General features: G+C 43.2%; 1 protein-coding gene across 1 annotated transcript in view; it reads right to left on the bottom strand.

The window, feature by feature from the left end:
• sigirr (single immunoglobulin and toll-interleukin 1 receptor (TIR) domain) overlaps positions 1-12,655 on the bottom strand; it is a 56,121-nt gene extending 43,466 nt beyond the window's left edge. Inside the window, exons 1-2 of the mRNA XM_048546076.2 lie at positions 12,076-12,655; positions 752-959 (exon numbers count right to left, since the gene is read on the bottom strand). Coding sequence (XP_048402033.1) covers positions 752-959; positions 12,076-12,202 — 335 coding nt within the window. The 5' untranslated portion in view covers positions 12,203-12,655. The remainder of the gene's footprint in view (positions 1-751; positions 960-12,075) is intronic.
• Positions 12,656-15,791: the final 3,136 nt, after the last annotated feature.

Here is a 15,791-nt window from a genome sequence, read left to right as displayed (position 1 = left end):
AAAGGGTGACACGGGCTCAATAAGCTCAATGACCTGCTTCAGTGGTGCATCATTATTTTCTAGATTCTATTATCATAGAATAGTGCATAACAGCCTGGTATGACAACTGCTCTGTAGTTTCTTATGGTCCTGTGCAGAAGGTTATATATACAGCCCAGACTATCATGGAAGACAACCTCCCATCCACAGACTCTATTTACATCTCGTTGCCACGGAAAGGCTGCCAAAATCATCAAAGACCACCACCCCCTCCCCCCCCCACCCCAGTAATGCTTTCTTAAAACCTCTTCCATCAGGCAGTAGATAGAGAAGATTCAACACATGCGCCAGCAGGATCAAGAACATTTTCTTCCCTCCTGTTATTAGACTGATGAATAGAGTGTCTAACTTCAAGTAATGCTGATCTTGCCTCATGCACAGTGGAACTAGTATGCCTTACTCTGTCCAAGTTTGCTTTTCACCCTTCGATCTATATGTCCTTGCTTACTATGATTTACCTATACTGCTTGCTTTTCACTTCGGCACACCTAACAATAAATCAAATCAAATCACTCCCGAGAGCTCATTTGATAGTGAGGGATGGATTTGGAAAAGTAAAGTAACAGTGGAGATTAATCCTGCCTGAGAGCTATTGTTCTATACGATTAATCTAGATAGACAGGAGGGCCTGAGCAACAATACTATGTTAATTATCTATCTATCTACATATTCTGCTGCAGAAGATGGAATTATAAATTGGTAGAATTATTACCTGGTCTCCTCAGTGCAGGTGTATTTACTACTGTTCATGATCACATGCCCATCCTTACTCCACTCGATGTATGGGTCACACCAGTTGAACTTCTGGTCATAGAGTAGCTTGACTGTACAATTCAACATCATCCATGAGCCAATAGGAAGATTGTAAGTCTGATTTCCAGAGGGAGACAGGAACGTAGGAGCTATGTCACAGCGACTATCTAAACAAAGGCAAAGACAAAGACACATTACTGCATAACATTTCAGCAAAAAACCCATTATTGCATTGTAGGGATTTAGAATACCCTTTCACAAAAGAATGGGATCTACACGATGTCTTTTATAAAGTCAAAAATCACATGACACCAGATTATAGTCCAATAGGTTTATTTGAAAACACTAGCACCTTCACATTTAATCACAGATTCCCAACAGTATGGAAGCAGGCCATTCGGCCCATCGAGCCCAAAAAACCCCTCTGAAGAGCATCCCACCTGGTACCCTACTCTTCCCACGGCTAATCCACCCAACCTATAGATCCCCGGACACTATGGGCAATTTAGCATGGCCAATCCACCTAACCTGCACATCTCTGGACTATGGGAAGAAACCAAAGCCCAGAGGAAACCCACACAGACACGGGAAGAATGTGCAAACTCCATACAGACAGTCATCCAAGGCTGGAATCAAACCAGGTCTCCGGTGCTGTAAGGCAGCAGTGCTAACCACTGAGCCACCATGCAACCCCATCATGATGTCTTTTATCGGGAGAAGATGGGCACTTCTGTGGGCTAGCATGCAGCCCAGCCAAGAACAGCCTAATTATTTGCCGCCAAATCACAAAACTAAACAACAAAATTAACAACTGATCAGGCAGCTTCTATAATCAAAAATAAAATTTGCATTTCTGCCCTTTCTGGACAAAGGATCAATTTAACAATTCTCTCCATTTTCTGCACATATATTTACTAGCAAAATTTATCTGCAGCTCCAAGTGCTCCATAAAATATTACCCGAGTAGTCAATGTTCATATATGTTCATGCTAAATAATTAAAGGAAGTACTGTACAATTATTCAATTTTTAACATTTGGTTTAAACATGTACTACATGCTAAATTAACTGAGAAAGAGTGTGATCTTGAATAAGAGAGATTCCCACTCTCCTTTTACAAAAAACGCATTCAATTTTCACTGCACAATAAAAACAATCCAGCAAACTTGAGGTTCGACTTCCAATCCACATTAAGTTAAATTCTGCATTATCTAATTGACATGACTATTCCTGAATATGAAAGGGGAACAGATACCAAACTGGTCTCCTGCTCCTACTTATTACATAGTGATCTGGCTGAAAAGTGATTGTGCAGAGGTTGGATGAATAATACGATTCAGACACAAGGTTATCCAAGGTTAGATCGCTTGTCTAGCAACTTAAATACTTTTATTATACAATCAGGGGAACTGGGCTGATTGGGTCAGCATTTATTGCCCATCGTGCATGCCTGGATGGTGTCAGTTTCTTGACGGTAGCTAATGCTACACCCATCCAAGCAAGTGAAAAGTATTTCATCATAGTCCTGACTTATGCCTTGTAGATAGTGGACAGGCTTGGGGAGTCAGGAAGTGAGTTACACCTAAGAGGACTCCTAGCCTCTGACATGCTTTTCTGGTTACAGTATATATAGGACTAGTTCAGTTTAATTTCAAGCCAATGACACTTCTTAACATGTTGACGGTCAAGGGTTCAGCAGCAGTAACACAACGGAATGTCAATGGATGATGGTCATCTCCCTAGTTGGAGATGTTTGCTGCTTCACACTTGTGTGGCTTAAATGTTACTTGTCAGCCTGAACCTGGATATTATCCAGATCTTGCAGCATTTGGACAAAGAATGCTTCAACATCTATGGAGTTATGAAAGGTACCAAGCATTGTGCAATCAATTTGTGAATATCACCACTTCTGACTTTATGAACGGACAGAAGATTACTGATGAAGAAACTGAAGACGGTTAGACAATAGACAATAGGTGCAGGAGTAGGCCATTTGGCCCTTCCAGCCAGCACCACCATTCATTATGATCATGGCTGATCATCCACAATCAGTATCCTCTTCCTGCCTTATCCCCATAACCCTTGATTCCACTGTCTTTAAGAGCTCTATCCATCTCTTTCTTGAAAGTATCCAGAGAGTTGGCCTCCACTGCCTTCTGGGGCAGAGCATTCCATATATCCACCACTCTCTGGGTGAAGAAGTTTTTCCTCAACTCTGTTTTAAATAGCCTACCCCTTATTTTTAAACTGTGTCCTCTGGTTCTGGACTCACCCATCAGCGGAAACATGTTTCCTGCCTCCCGAGTGTCCAGTCCCCTAATAATCTTACACGTATCAATCAGATCCCCTCTCATCCTTCTAAACTCAAGCGTATACAAGCCCAGTCGCTCCAAACTTTCAACATATGACAGTCCCGCCATTCCGGGAATTGACCTTGTGAACCTATGCTGCACTCCCTCAGTAGCAAGAATGTCCTTGCTCAAATTTGGAGACCAAAACTGCACACAATACTCCAGTTGCGGTCTCACCAGGGCCCTGTACAGCCAGATGCAGAAGGACCTCTTTGTTCCTACACTCAATTCCTCCTGTTATGAAGACCAGCATGCCATTAGCTTTCTTCACTACCTGCTGTACCTGCATGCTTGCTTTCATTGACTGATGTACAAGAACACCTAGATCTTGTTGTACTTCCCCTTTACCTAACTTGATTCCATTGAGATAGTAATCTGCCTTTCTGTCCTTGCCACCAAAGTGGATAACCACACATTTATCCACATTAAACTGCATCTGCCACGCATCCGTCCACTCAACTGGCCTGTCCAAGTCACCCTGTATGATCATAACATCCTCCTCACATTTCACACTGCCACCCAGCTTTGTGTCATCAGCAAATTTGCTAATATTACTTTTAATGCCTTTGTCTATATCATTAATATATATTGTAAACAGCTGCGGTCCCAGCACCGAACCTTGTGGTACCCCACTGGTCACCGCCTGCCATTCCGAAAGGCACACGTTTATCACTACTCTTTGCTTCCTGTTAACCAGCCAATTTTCAATCCAAGTCAGTATTTTGCCCCCGATACCATGTGCCCTAATTTTGCTCGCCAATCTCCTATGTGGGACTTTGTCAAAGGCTTTCTGGAAGTCCTGGTTCACTACATCCACTGGTTCTCCCCTTGTCCTTCTTCATAGATACATCCTCAAAAAATTCCAGAAGATTAGTCAAGCATGATTTCCCCTTTGTAAATCCATGCTGACTCTGACCTATCCTGTTACTGCTATCCAAGTGAGTTGTAATTTCATCTTTTATAACTGACTCCAGCATCTTTCCCACCACTGACGTCAGGCTAACTGGTCTATAATTTCCTGTTTTCTCTCTCCCTCCTTTCTTGAAAAGTGGGACAACATTACTCACCCTCCAAGCCGCAGGAACTGATCCGGAATGTATAGCAGTTAAGCCTAGAACACCGCTCTGAGGAACTCTTGCAGAGCTATCCTGGACCTCCAGCCACCACAACAATCATTGTTAAAATCTTTTCTCTCTTTTATTTAATACCCAGAAGTGCTCTTACACACAGCTGAACCTTCCCACATTTCCATCCCCACCCCCAGAATCACCAAATAACCCATGGTATGTTTTCATCTATTAACCACCACCAGTAAATCAGACTGTGGCCTAACTAATCTGTGAGAAAGCTTACCCGTTTTTAGCACTAGCCCCCAGATAATAGGGAAGAGGACTTTGCAGGTCAGCTGGACCAAGTTTTCCATTGTAGTTTCCAGTGTCAAGGCTGACACCTGGTAGTTCTTTCTCATTGCTTTGAGAATTTTTTGTGGCTCGATATAATCAAGAGGCTTTTTAGGTCATTTACAGAGGACATTTAAGAGTCAACCTAATTGTGGTGGGTTTGGAGTCACAAGTAGATCAGCCAAGAGAATGGTATTAGATTTTCTCCCTCAAAAGAGCATTCGTGAAACAAATGGGTGTTTATGACAATTGATAATTGTTTCATGATTATCATTAGACCATTAACTCTACATTGCTTGAATTAAAATTACAGAATTTGCCCGGGTGTGATTCCAACCCTAGTTGCCAGCACATTATTTGGATTTTTGGTTACTAGTCAAATGACAATATCATGACTTCATCATGTTGTAGGGATGGGTGAAAGAATGGCAGCACTATGAAGAGGCAAAATATACAAGATAACTGCTTCTGCAGTTTCTATCTCCTTCCCAAAATCCACAAACCTGCCTGCCCTGGTCGACCCATCGTCTCAGCCTGCTCCAGCCCCACCGAACTCACCTCCACCTATCCGGACTCCATTTTCTCCCCTTTGGTCCAGGAACTCCCCACCTTCGTCCGTGACACCACCCACGCCCTCCACCTCCTCCAGGACTTCCAATTCCCTGGCCCCCAACACCTCATCTTCACCATGGACATCCAGTCCCTGTACACCTGCATTCCGCATGCAGATGGCCTCAACGCCCTCCGCTTCTTCCTGTCCCGCAGGCCCGACCAATCCCCCTCCACCGACACCCTCATCCGCCTAGCTGAACTCGTCCTCACCCTCAACAACTTCTCTTCAGACTCCTCCCACTTCCTACAGACTAAGGGGGTGGCCATGGGCACCCGCATGGGCCCCAGGTATGCCTGCCTCTTTGTAGGTTACGTGGAACAGTCCATCTTCCGCACCTACACAGGCCCCAAACCCCACCTCTTCCTCCGGTACATTGATGACTGTATCGGCGCCGCCTCTTGCTCCCCAGAGGAGCTCGAACAGTTCATCCACTTCACCAACACCTTCCACCCCAACCTTCAGTTCACCTGGGCCATCTCCAGCACATCCCTCATCTTCCTGGACCTCTCAGTCTCCATCTCAGGCAACCAACTTGTAACTGATGTCCATTTCAAGCCCACCGACTCCCACAGCTACCTAGAATACACCTCCTCCCACCCAACATCCTGCAAAAATTCCATCCCCTATTCCCAATTCCTCCGCCTCCACCGCATCTGCTCCCACGATAAGACATTCCACTCCTGCACATCCCAGATGTCCAAATTCTTCAAGGACCGCAACTTTCCCCCCACAGTGATCGAGAACGCCCTTGACCGCGTCTCCCGTATTTCCCGCAACACATCCCTCACACCTCCCCCCCCCCACCCACAACCGCCCAAAAGAGGATCCCCCTCGTTCTCACACACCACCCTACCAACCTCCGGATACTGTACCCGGTGTGGCTTCCTCTACATTGGGGAAACCAAGCGGAGGCTTGGAGACCGCTTTGCAGAACACCTCCGCTCAGTTCGCAACAAACAACTGCACCTCCAAGTCGCAAACCATTTCCACTCCCCCTCCCATTCGCTAGATGACATGTCCGTCATGGGCCTCCTGCAGTGCCACAATGATGCCACCCGAAGGTTGCAGGAATAGCAACTCATATTCCGCCTGGGAACCCTGCAGCCTAATGGTATCAATGTGGACTTCACCAGTTTCAAAATCTCCCCTTCCCCTACTGCATCCCTAAACCAGCCCAGTTCGTCCCCTCCCCCCACTGCACCACACAACCAGCCCAGCTCTTCCCCCCCCCCACCCACTGCATTCCAAAACCAGTCCAACCTGTCTCTGCCTCCCTAACCGGTTCTTCCTCTCACCCATCCCTTCCTCCCACCCCAAGCCGCACCCCCATCTACCTACTAACCTCATCCCACCTCCTTGACCTGTCCGTCTTCCCTGGACTGACCTATCCCCTCCCTACCTCCTCACCTATAATCTCTCCACCTATCTTCTTTACTCTCCATCTTCGGTCCACCTCCCCTTCTCTCCCTATTTATTCCAGTTCCCTCTCCCCATCCCCCTCTCTGATGAAGGGTCTAGGCCCGAAACGTCAGCTTTTGTGCTCCTGAGATGCTGTTTGGCCTGCTGTGTTCATCCAGCCTCACATTTTATTATCTTGGAATTCTCCAGCATCTGCAGTTCCCATTATCTCTGCTTCTGCAGACTAATAGCAATTCCCAACTCATTAATAAAAGTGTCACACGGTCATTGTCTCCATACTATTAACTATGCTGTTATTATTCCCAAGATTCATGTTGACTCTCAGCACAAGACAAACAGGCAACAAGGCTTTTCAGCAAACAAGAGTACAACTGTAACCTGATAATTCAAGCTTAACATAACACATCCAGGTTCAGTGAACTGAAAGAAGAATGAGAAGGTTGAATCCAGCATCTCTGATAAAGATGCAGCTACTGTCTTTTTAGAGATGCAGCACTACTTCAAAAAGGTACCAAAAAGGATTTGTTTGAAGGTCACATCAACAGTTTTGTAACTTGATTTGCACAAAAACCCATTCCTTATAAGTTCAGCCATGCTTAGTGTGTCAGGGTGGAGTTAGATTTCTTACAAACCCTTTGTTCTTTCCACACAATGGTTGAACTTTGCCCAGGAGTCACTTTAATGCACCTCATCCAAATGGATAACTCATCACATTTGATGTCAGGACAGTGTGTGTAATATCATGAGAGGTTTTTTTTGAAAGGAATAGGCAGATAGCCTAAAACATTCTTAAGAATGTCAATGTATCCTACTTTGTATGAGAGATAATGGGAACTGCAGATGCTGGAGATTCCAAGATGATAAAATGTGAGGCTGGATGAACACAGCAGGCCAAGCAGCATCTCAGGAGCACAAAAGCTGACGTTTCGGGCCTAGACCCTTCATCAGAGAGGGGGATGGGGGGAGGGAACTGGAATAAATAGGGAGAGAGGGGGAGGCGGACCGAAGATGGAGAGCAAAGAAGATAGGTGGAGAGGGTGCTGGAGAGGCCAAGCTTCCTCCCACCCCAAGCCGCACCCCCATCTACCTACTAACCTCATCCCACCTCCTTGACCTGTCCGTCTTCCCTGGACTGACCTATCCCCTCCCTACCTCCTCACCTATAATCTCTCCACCTATCTTCTTTACTCTCCATCTTCGGTCCACCTCCCCTTCTCTCCCTATTTATTCCAGTTCCCTCTCCCCATCCCCCTCTCTGATGAAGGGTCTAGGCCCGAAACGTCAGCTTTTGTGCTCCTGAGATGCTGTTTGGCCTGCTGTGTTCATCCAGCCTCACATTTTATCACCTACTTTGTATGATCTTGTTTTTTTCCCCAGAATGCCACGCATTGTCTCAGTTGCTGAGATGAAATTTGACAACTGTCAAAATGTAAGTTGCATTTTCAGAGCAAGTTATCTGATGTGGTTGGCCTGAAACCTCCTCAAGTTCTTAATAATAATTTTTTAAATTCTTAATTAATTTTGTTTTCAATTTCGTAGTTACAGAGTATCAAGCAGGCAGAAAAATAAACCAAGAAAGAGCTGCATGAGAGTAGTAACGCTGTGCTAACACAGCACTGGAGGATAAATGGGGGAGGGAGAGAGGGTCTATGCACCGTATTGAGTGCCTGCTTCATTCGTTGCATTGTGTCAACATCATTCTTGGTGTTTCTGGCACATGTTTCAGTCTCACTGGCTTCACACAATATTTTTTTCCATGCTGCCAATCACTTCTTCAACTATCCCATTCAGGCACATATGTATCTGGCACACACTTATGACTACTATTCACACCACAAGCAATGCACGGGCACAGGGACTTCAATACTTCATGCAACCGAGGAAAACAAAATCATATAAAGGTCTTACTTTCCTAACATTTATAAACCTGCATTACTTTGCAGTAGATCTCTCAAAGGACTTAAGGATGAAAAATAGGAAGTTGCTTTCATCTCCCCATTTCTTCAGATTGGTGTTCTCTACCTGCCCGTTCAAACCAATGCTCTTCCAAATCAGGCTCTGCTAAACACAGAATTTTAATTGATCCTTTGAGTTGCTAAATCCTTACCGTCTAATCGGAGCTGCATGGTGAAGGAATGATATCTCTCCCCATTCAAGCTGACTACCCAAGTGTAATTCCCAGCATCAGTGTTGTGGAGGGTATGGAATGTGAGAAATGCAGTCCCAATTGGATAGGTCCTGTTAGTTATATGTGAACTCTGGTTAATGTTAAAAGGAAGGCAGTTCTTGCTCCACTTGACAGTGAATCCCAAGGCAGATGGTATTAACTGCAGCAGTTCCTTGCTCAGAGGACAGAACAAATGATGTTTCTGCTCCTGCTTTGTCCACACATAATGGTCATAGAAGCGATCAACATCAACACATGTGAAATCTGTCAATACATATTACAAAAAGGAGAGTAATATCTATGCCTCAGGTTTTACAAATTATTTTATAGCTGCCTGACACACAATTCAAGTACAACCAGATTTGATCCATTACATAAAACATCTCACCAGCTTTATCCAACTAAATGTTCAGTCATTCAGCTTATGTGTTACATCCCCAGTTGATGCACTCAGGTTCACTTGTGACACTGGGCCTACCAGGTCAAAGCTATTGAATAGCTAGACAACACCAGGCTTGCCAGAGCTCCAAATGAACCACAAACCATACTTGTAGAATTTTGAAGCCAAATAACTGAGGATATGAAATAGCCAATTATACTGGATTCCAGTTCTGTGCCAGATACCCAGATCTGCACAAAAATCAAGATAAGATTGGATAAGAAATCCAAGTTTTGCCACTATGTGAGAACTCAAATATTTCAACTTGAATATGTAGGACAGCAAAGTGCATTAATCTGTAAAATCATCACCTAATACCCAGGACAACAGTACTAGATGAGCATAAATCTTCTTTTGTTAAATATTAGGAATATCAAAGTCATCCTTTTCCATTCCACAACAAATTCAGTTTCCAAACCACTGCATTCACCTCCCTCCCTGTTTTTAACCTTAATATCTTATCTGATCTCCAGATGATCGAGTCAGTTAAGGCACATTCCCAAAAACTTCAACATCCTAAGTGATGACTAACCCATGCCATAAACAAACAAACTCTCTGCACTTGTATTTTTCTAATAAAAATCTACACTAATTCATCCTGACAAAGTCAAGACTTTTTTCCCCCGAATAATGAAAATATATAGAGAATAATTTAGTAATGAACTTTAAAACCTTTGCTGAAAACCAATTAACAGATTAAATTAAAAGTTAAATGCTGAAAAATTATGAGTCTCCCCACCCTATCTTCAGCATACATGCCAATCTTTTCCTAGCTACAATCTGTTCTGAAGTAGGGTCACTGCACTAGAAATGTTAACTATGCTTTCTCTCCATAGATATTGCCAGACAAGCTGAGTTTTTCTGACAATTTCTCTTTTTGTCTCCAGAGAATGCGTTAGCCTAATGACAGACGTATTCTTTAATCAAGGCCTGATTTGGGACTGCTAGATAAACAACTACTACACATCACAGAACACGAAATGTCTGCAAAACTGCAGTAATCTACGAGTGCAAACTATGCAAGCTCTTCTACAATGTTGCAAGCAAATATCCATCATATATATTTTCTAGGGGGAAAGGAAGGGAAAGAAAGTCAAAAAGGAGGAAGATGTGCATTCAGCTTAGTGGTGTAAGGGTTAACATTCAAGCCAGTCAAACCAATCGTTCTGTACACAGGTACTTTCGTACCTTTCCATTACCTGGAGAGACACAGTGTAAATCTAACTGAGCAACAGGTGTAGTGTAAATACTGCTCTACTGCCAATTTCTGATTCATGCTCATATGATACAGCACAGCACTTTAAGCTCCTCTTCCACTGCTTATATAACATGTCACACAGGCTCTTGTAAGCCTAAAAGAGATAAATTTCCAGAAATGACAGATGGAGGTAGGAAAACAAAATAATTAAAGGTGTGGCATGGGAGAACTGCCTAAGGGCATGCTGGTGAACTGAAACTGTGTAACACTGTTCCCATGGTTCTGAGAGTCAACCACAATATGTAAGTTCCTGAACAACTATGTCCTTGTCCAGCAGGTCAAGCTTCCCCTCAGTAAGTGTCCCCAGGACCACAAGAACAAATTATTTGCACTGAATACCATAATGGGAAGCAAGTCCATAATCAATAGTGATATTGAACACTTAAAAAAAAAATTTTTGAAATACAATGGGCCACAAGCTGGCCAGTATTATCTCATGGACCAAAAATCCTCAAGCACCTCTACCCTCCCCCAACAACTGCTTCCCATTTGACTGGCAACGTTATAGTAATAATATCATTATTACTCAAGCTAGGAGCATAGTTCTGTATTTTCAACTGGATGAAAGTGCAGCAGATAAAACAATTGAAATACCACATTAACATCTGCAATCTGACTAGTCTCGCAGTACAAGCATAAAACATTGGAAACTCTGATCCAGTCAGACAACACCTATTTAGGGAAAAACAGAGCTAACATTTCATGTCAATCACCTTTCTTCAGAACTTTGAATGTCTTCCAGTTCTGATGAAAGGTTATCATCCTGGAAAGTTAATGCTGTTTCTATTTTCATAGATGCTGTCATACCTCTTGTATATTTCCAATACTTTCTGTTTTCATTACATTTTATATATTCTTGATCTCAAAGTATCACTTTTATTTTTGTGATGTTCTCCTCTGTTCTCTTGAAGGTGCAAAAACTGCTGGTATGAAGTTCCACAAACTTTAGCAGCCTTCCAGTACTTTGTCTGTAAGATCATCTATGGTGTGTAAGCCTGGGTGATGAGTTTTGGCAAGATATTCTCTATGGTATTCCATCTGAACAATACTGTCCCTACCCCGTAGCTTTGCTTTAAGCATTGCAGGAACGGTTAGAGGCATCAGTTCCCCACAATGGTGGTCAATTCAGGGAAAGTCTTTGTAATATTAGCGATAGCACTTAAACACTATTTGACCTAAAATTCACATACCAAAGATAGTACCCTCTCGTTCTAAAGGCTGATTTTAAATCATATTTTAAATTGCATTTATAGTTTCAGAGCTCAGATCCTTTTAACTGGATGGAAAAACTTTGATGGTTGGAGCCAAAAGAGTAGGTGATTAAACCAATTTGGACAATTTGTGAACTTTTTCTCTCCTTCATCTCTCTTTCCCCAACTTCTCTCTCACTTCTTAAGATTAAACCTTTGCAATGTGTCTTGGGATGTCTTTTTTACACCAAAAGCACAATATGCATGCAAATTGTTTTTGATCTATACACTTTCTGCATTAGATTAAGACTACAAGCAGTTTATCACCAAAAGATTATTAGCTTGCATTCTCCAAAAATAATATACACATGGAACAAATTACATTGACAACGAAATTACACAAACAAATTGATGCGGCCTGTTAATACTGATAGAGACTGGTCTTACCTGGTTTTGAGGTTACAGCTGTCTTCAAATCATTTTCTTCAGCATTTCCAACTCCGCTCATCAGTACACAGAGTGACAGCGCTGAGCAGAAACTTCGAATCCACAGAAATTGCTTGCTCTTCCACATTTTATTGGTGCTCTTTGAAGGTCGTTATTGTTGTTTTTCGCCTTACAATACGTGCCACAGGATGGGTTACAAACTCAGGTCAGTTTGTATCAGAAAATCTGACACAGATTCACTGCAATATCCAAAAGTATTTCCTGTGTATTCCGAAGCGTCAAAGTCTATTCAGCAAGTATCGGATTATGAGCACAGATTGTTAGTTCATTTGGAGTCTTCGTTTAAACCTCAGGAGCTTCTTCGAATTACATCAAAACTCAAATATTAAATAACAATGATAAACAGGTCGGTTAAAATATAGGTATCCAAGAGTTTAACTGTCTGTTCCAAATCCAAGACATAAATTACAATTGATACGTTCGTTTCGGTTTTCCCAATACGAGATCTATATTTTAAATGTTATTTTCTCTCTGAGTTTATCAACAGGAATTAATTATGGCACCTTCCTCACTGCTCCACTTGCTCGGACCCACTGCAGCAGGTGCGTTGACTCCAGCTTCCAGTGCTCGACACGCTGGGATTGTAGTCTCGCCTGATGGATCCTAAAGCTTAAATGAACGAGGGTCAGGCGCAATCAGGACTACACCTCCCGTCATGCACCATCCACTGGTGACTCCGCTCAGGACACGATAGCACAAGAGCCAGGTGAGAGGGGGAGGGGCTAAATGGGATGGGCGGTAAACGGTGGTCGTGCTGGAGAATGGTGGTAGTGCTAGAAGTCTGGAGATCTAGACCGTCAGCTGCCCCGTGGGTCTTCAGAACAGCAAGAACAGTAGAGTATAGTGGAATGGATTGCTTCAGTAGCGGTGAGGGTTAGGCAAAGATCACTGGAACTATCAGAAGGGATAGGAGGGGAGGGTCATTGGAATACTGGGAAGCGACAGGAGCTGAGAGGCACTGGAAAAATGAACAATACGGTACAGGGACAGGCCCTTCGACCCTCCGACCCTGCTCCACCACATTTCGTCCTTAGATACTTGAACTGTCTTCACTTGGAGGATCTGTATCCCTCTCTTTCCTTCCTATTCATGTATTTGTCCCAGTGCTTCTTGAATGCTGCTATTTGTGTCTACTTCGACCACCTTTTCTAGCAACGTGGTGGCACTCACCACCCATTGTGTGAAAAACCTGCCTTGCACATTTCTTTTACACTTTCCCCCCTCACACCTTGAACCTGTGTCTCTTAATAATTAACCCCTTCACCCTGCAAAAAAGCCTCATACTTTCCACTCTATCCAAGTCATTCACAATTTATCAACCTGCTGCATTCCAGTGAAAACAAACCCAATCTAGCCAATCTTTCTTCATTCTGAAATCCCCCACACCAGGCAACAATCTGGTTTCTCTACCCTCTCCAAAGCATCCGTATCATTCTGATTGTGTGGTGACCAGAACTGTATGCAATGTTCCAACTGTGACCTAACTAAAGTTGTATACATTTCAGCATAACTTGCCTATTCTTATTCTCAATGACCCTCCCATTGAAGGCAAGTATGTCATTATCCTTTTTGACAACCTTAACCATCTGTGCTGCCACCTTTAGTGATCTGTGGACTTTTACACCCAGATCCCTCCGTATATCAATATTGCTAAGGGGTCTGACATTCACCATATAATTTCCACCTGTACTTGACCTTCAAAAATGCACCATCTTGCATTTGTCTGGATTAAATTCCATCCGCCATTTTTCTGTCTATGTGTCCAACTGATCTATATCTGCTGTATCCTCTGACAGCCTTCCTCACTATTTGGAACTTCACCAATCTTCATACCATCTGCAAACTTACGAATTAGACCAGCTGCATTTTCCTCCAAATCATTTGTATAGATCGTGAACAGCAGAGGTTCCAGCACCGATCCCTGTGGAACACCACTAGTCACGGTCCTCCATTCCAAAAAAATCCTTCCACCAACTACCCTCTGTCTCCTAAGTCACTTCTGTATCCATCTTGCCAGCTCACCCTGATACCACGTGACTTCATCATTCAAACTAGTCTGCCATGAGGGACCTTGTCAAAGGCTTTACTGAAGTCCATGTAGGTAACATCAAACATTTTTTCCTCATCAATAATCTTCATCATCCTGCTGTCTATCACTAATAAGTCCATTTGTTTCTAAATATGTATAGATCTTGTGCCTGAGAATCTTTTCCAATAATTTCCCTACCACTGATGTGAGAGTCATAGGTCTATAATTTCTAGGATTATCCCTGCTATCCTTTTTAAATAATAGGACAACATTGGCTATTCTCCAGTCCTCTGTGACCTCACTTGTGGCCAAAGAGGACACAAAGATGTCTATCAATAGTCCAGCAATTTGTTGTCTTGCCTCCCTCAATATTCTGGGATAAATCCCATCAGGACCTGGGGACTTATCTACCTTAAGACACCTCTTCCTTTTTAATAGCAGCGTGGCTTAGAAACTCGACACTCTCTTCCCTGAGATCATCCTTCACCATTTCTTTCTCTTTGGTGAATACTGATACAAAGTATTTGTGTAGGACCTCTTCTGGCTCCACATATAGATTCCCGCTTTTGTCACTGAGTAGGTCAACCCTTTCCCTGGCTACCATCTTGCTTTTTATGTATGTATGAAAAGCCTTGGGATTCTCCTTAATCCTGTTTGCTGACAACTTTTCATGACCCCTTTTAGCCCTCCTGATTCCTTGTTTAACTTTTTTCCTACTTTGCTTATATACTTAAAGGGCTTCATCAGTTCCCATCCTCCTAAAGCTTACTTATGCTTCCTCCTTTTTGACGAAGGTCATTACATCCCTGGTCATCCAAGGTTCACATAACTTGCCATATCTATACTTCATTCTCACAGGAATGTGTCTCTCCTAAACTCTTATCAACTGCCATTTGAAATACTCAATTTGTCAGATGTAGATTCACCCTCAAAACAGCTGCCTCCAATCAATATTTTCTAGTTCCTGCCTCATGTTGTTGTAATTCGCCTTGCCCCAAGTTAACCCCTTCACCCAAGGACTTTTTTGTTATCCCTATCCATGAGTATCTTAAAACTTACAGTCACTACTCACTTATTGTGGTCACTATGCCCAAAATGCTTTCCCACTGAAACTTCACTCACCTGATTGGGCTCATTTTCCAAAACCAGGGCCTTCCTTCATTGTCAAAATGACACCACCTGCAAACTGGAGGAGCAGCACCTCATATTCCACCTCGAGAGTCCATAGCCCGATGGCCTAAACATGGATTTCACCAATTTTAAAATCTCCCCACCCCCGGCCTCATCCCATGTCCAATCCTCCCTATGATCCCTGCCTCCTTGATGCGACACAACTTGTCTATCTTCTTTCCCACCTATCTGCTCCTCCCACCTCACTGACCAATCCCCACCACTGCCTGCCTGTACTCACCTATCGCCATTCCATCTACCTTCTCCAGCCCTAACCCTCCTCTCTATTTATTTCCAAACTCTGTCTCCTCCTCTGCATTTCTGAAGAAGGATCCTGACCCGAAATGTCAACTTTACTCTCCTCTGATGCTGCCTTTTCCAGCTCCATACTGTGTTATCTTGGGCCCAGTACAACCTCCTCCTTGGTTGAATGGTTTACATATTGTGTCAAGAATCC

The sequence above is a fragment of the Stegostoma tigrinum genome, chromosome 17 (genome assembly GCF_030684315.1).
Source record: "Stegostoma tigrinum isolate sSteTig4 chromosome 17, sSteTig4.hap1, whole genome shotgun sequence".
Classification (NCBI taxonomy): domain Eukaryota; kingdom Metazoa; phylum Chordata; class Chondrichthyes; order Orectolobiformes; family Stegostomatidae; genus Stegostoma; species Stegostoma tigrinum.
This window is presented reverse-complemented; position numbering and strand designations above follow the sequence as displayed.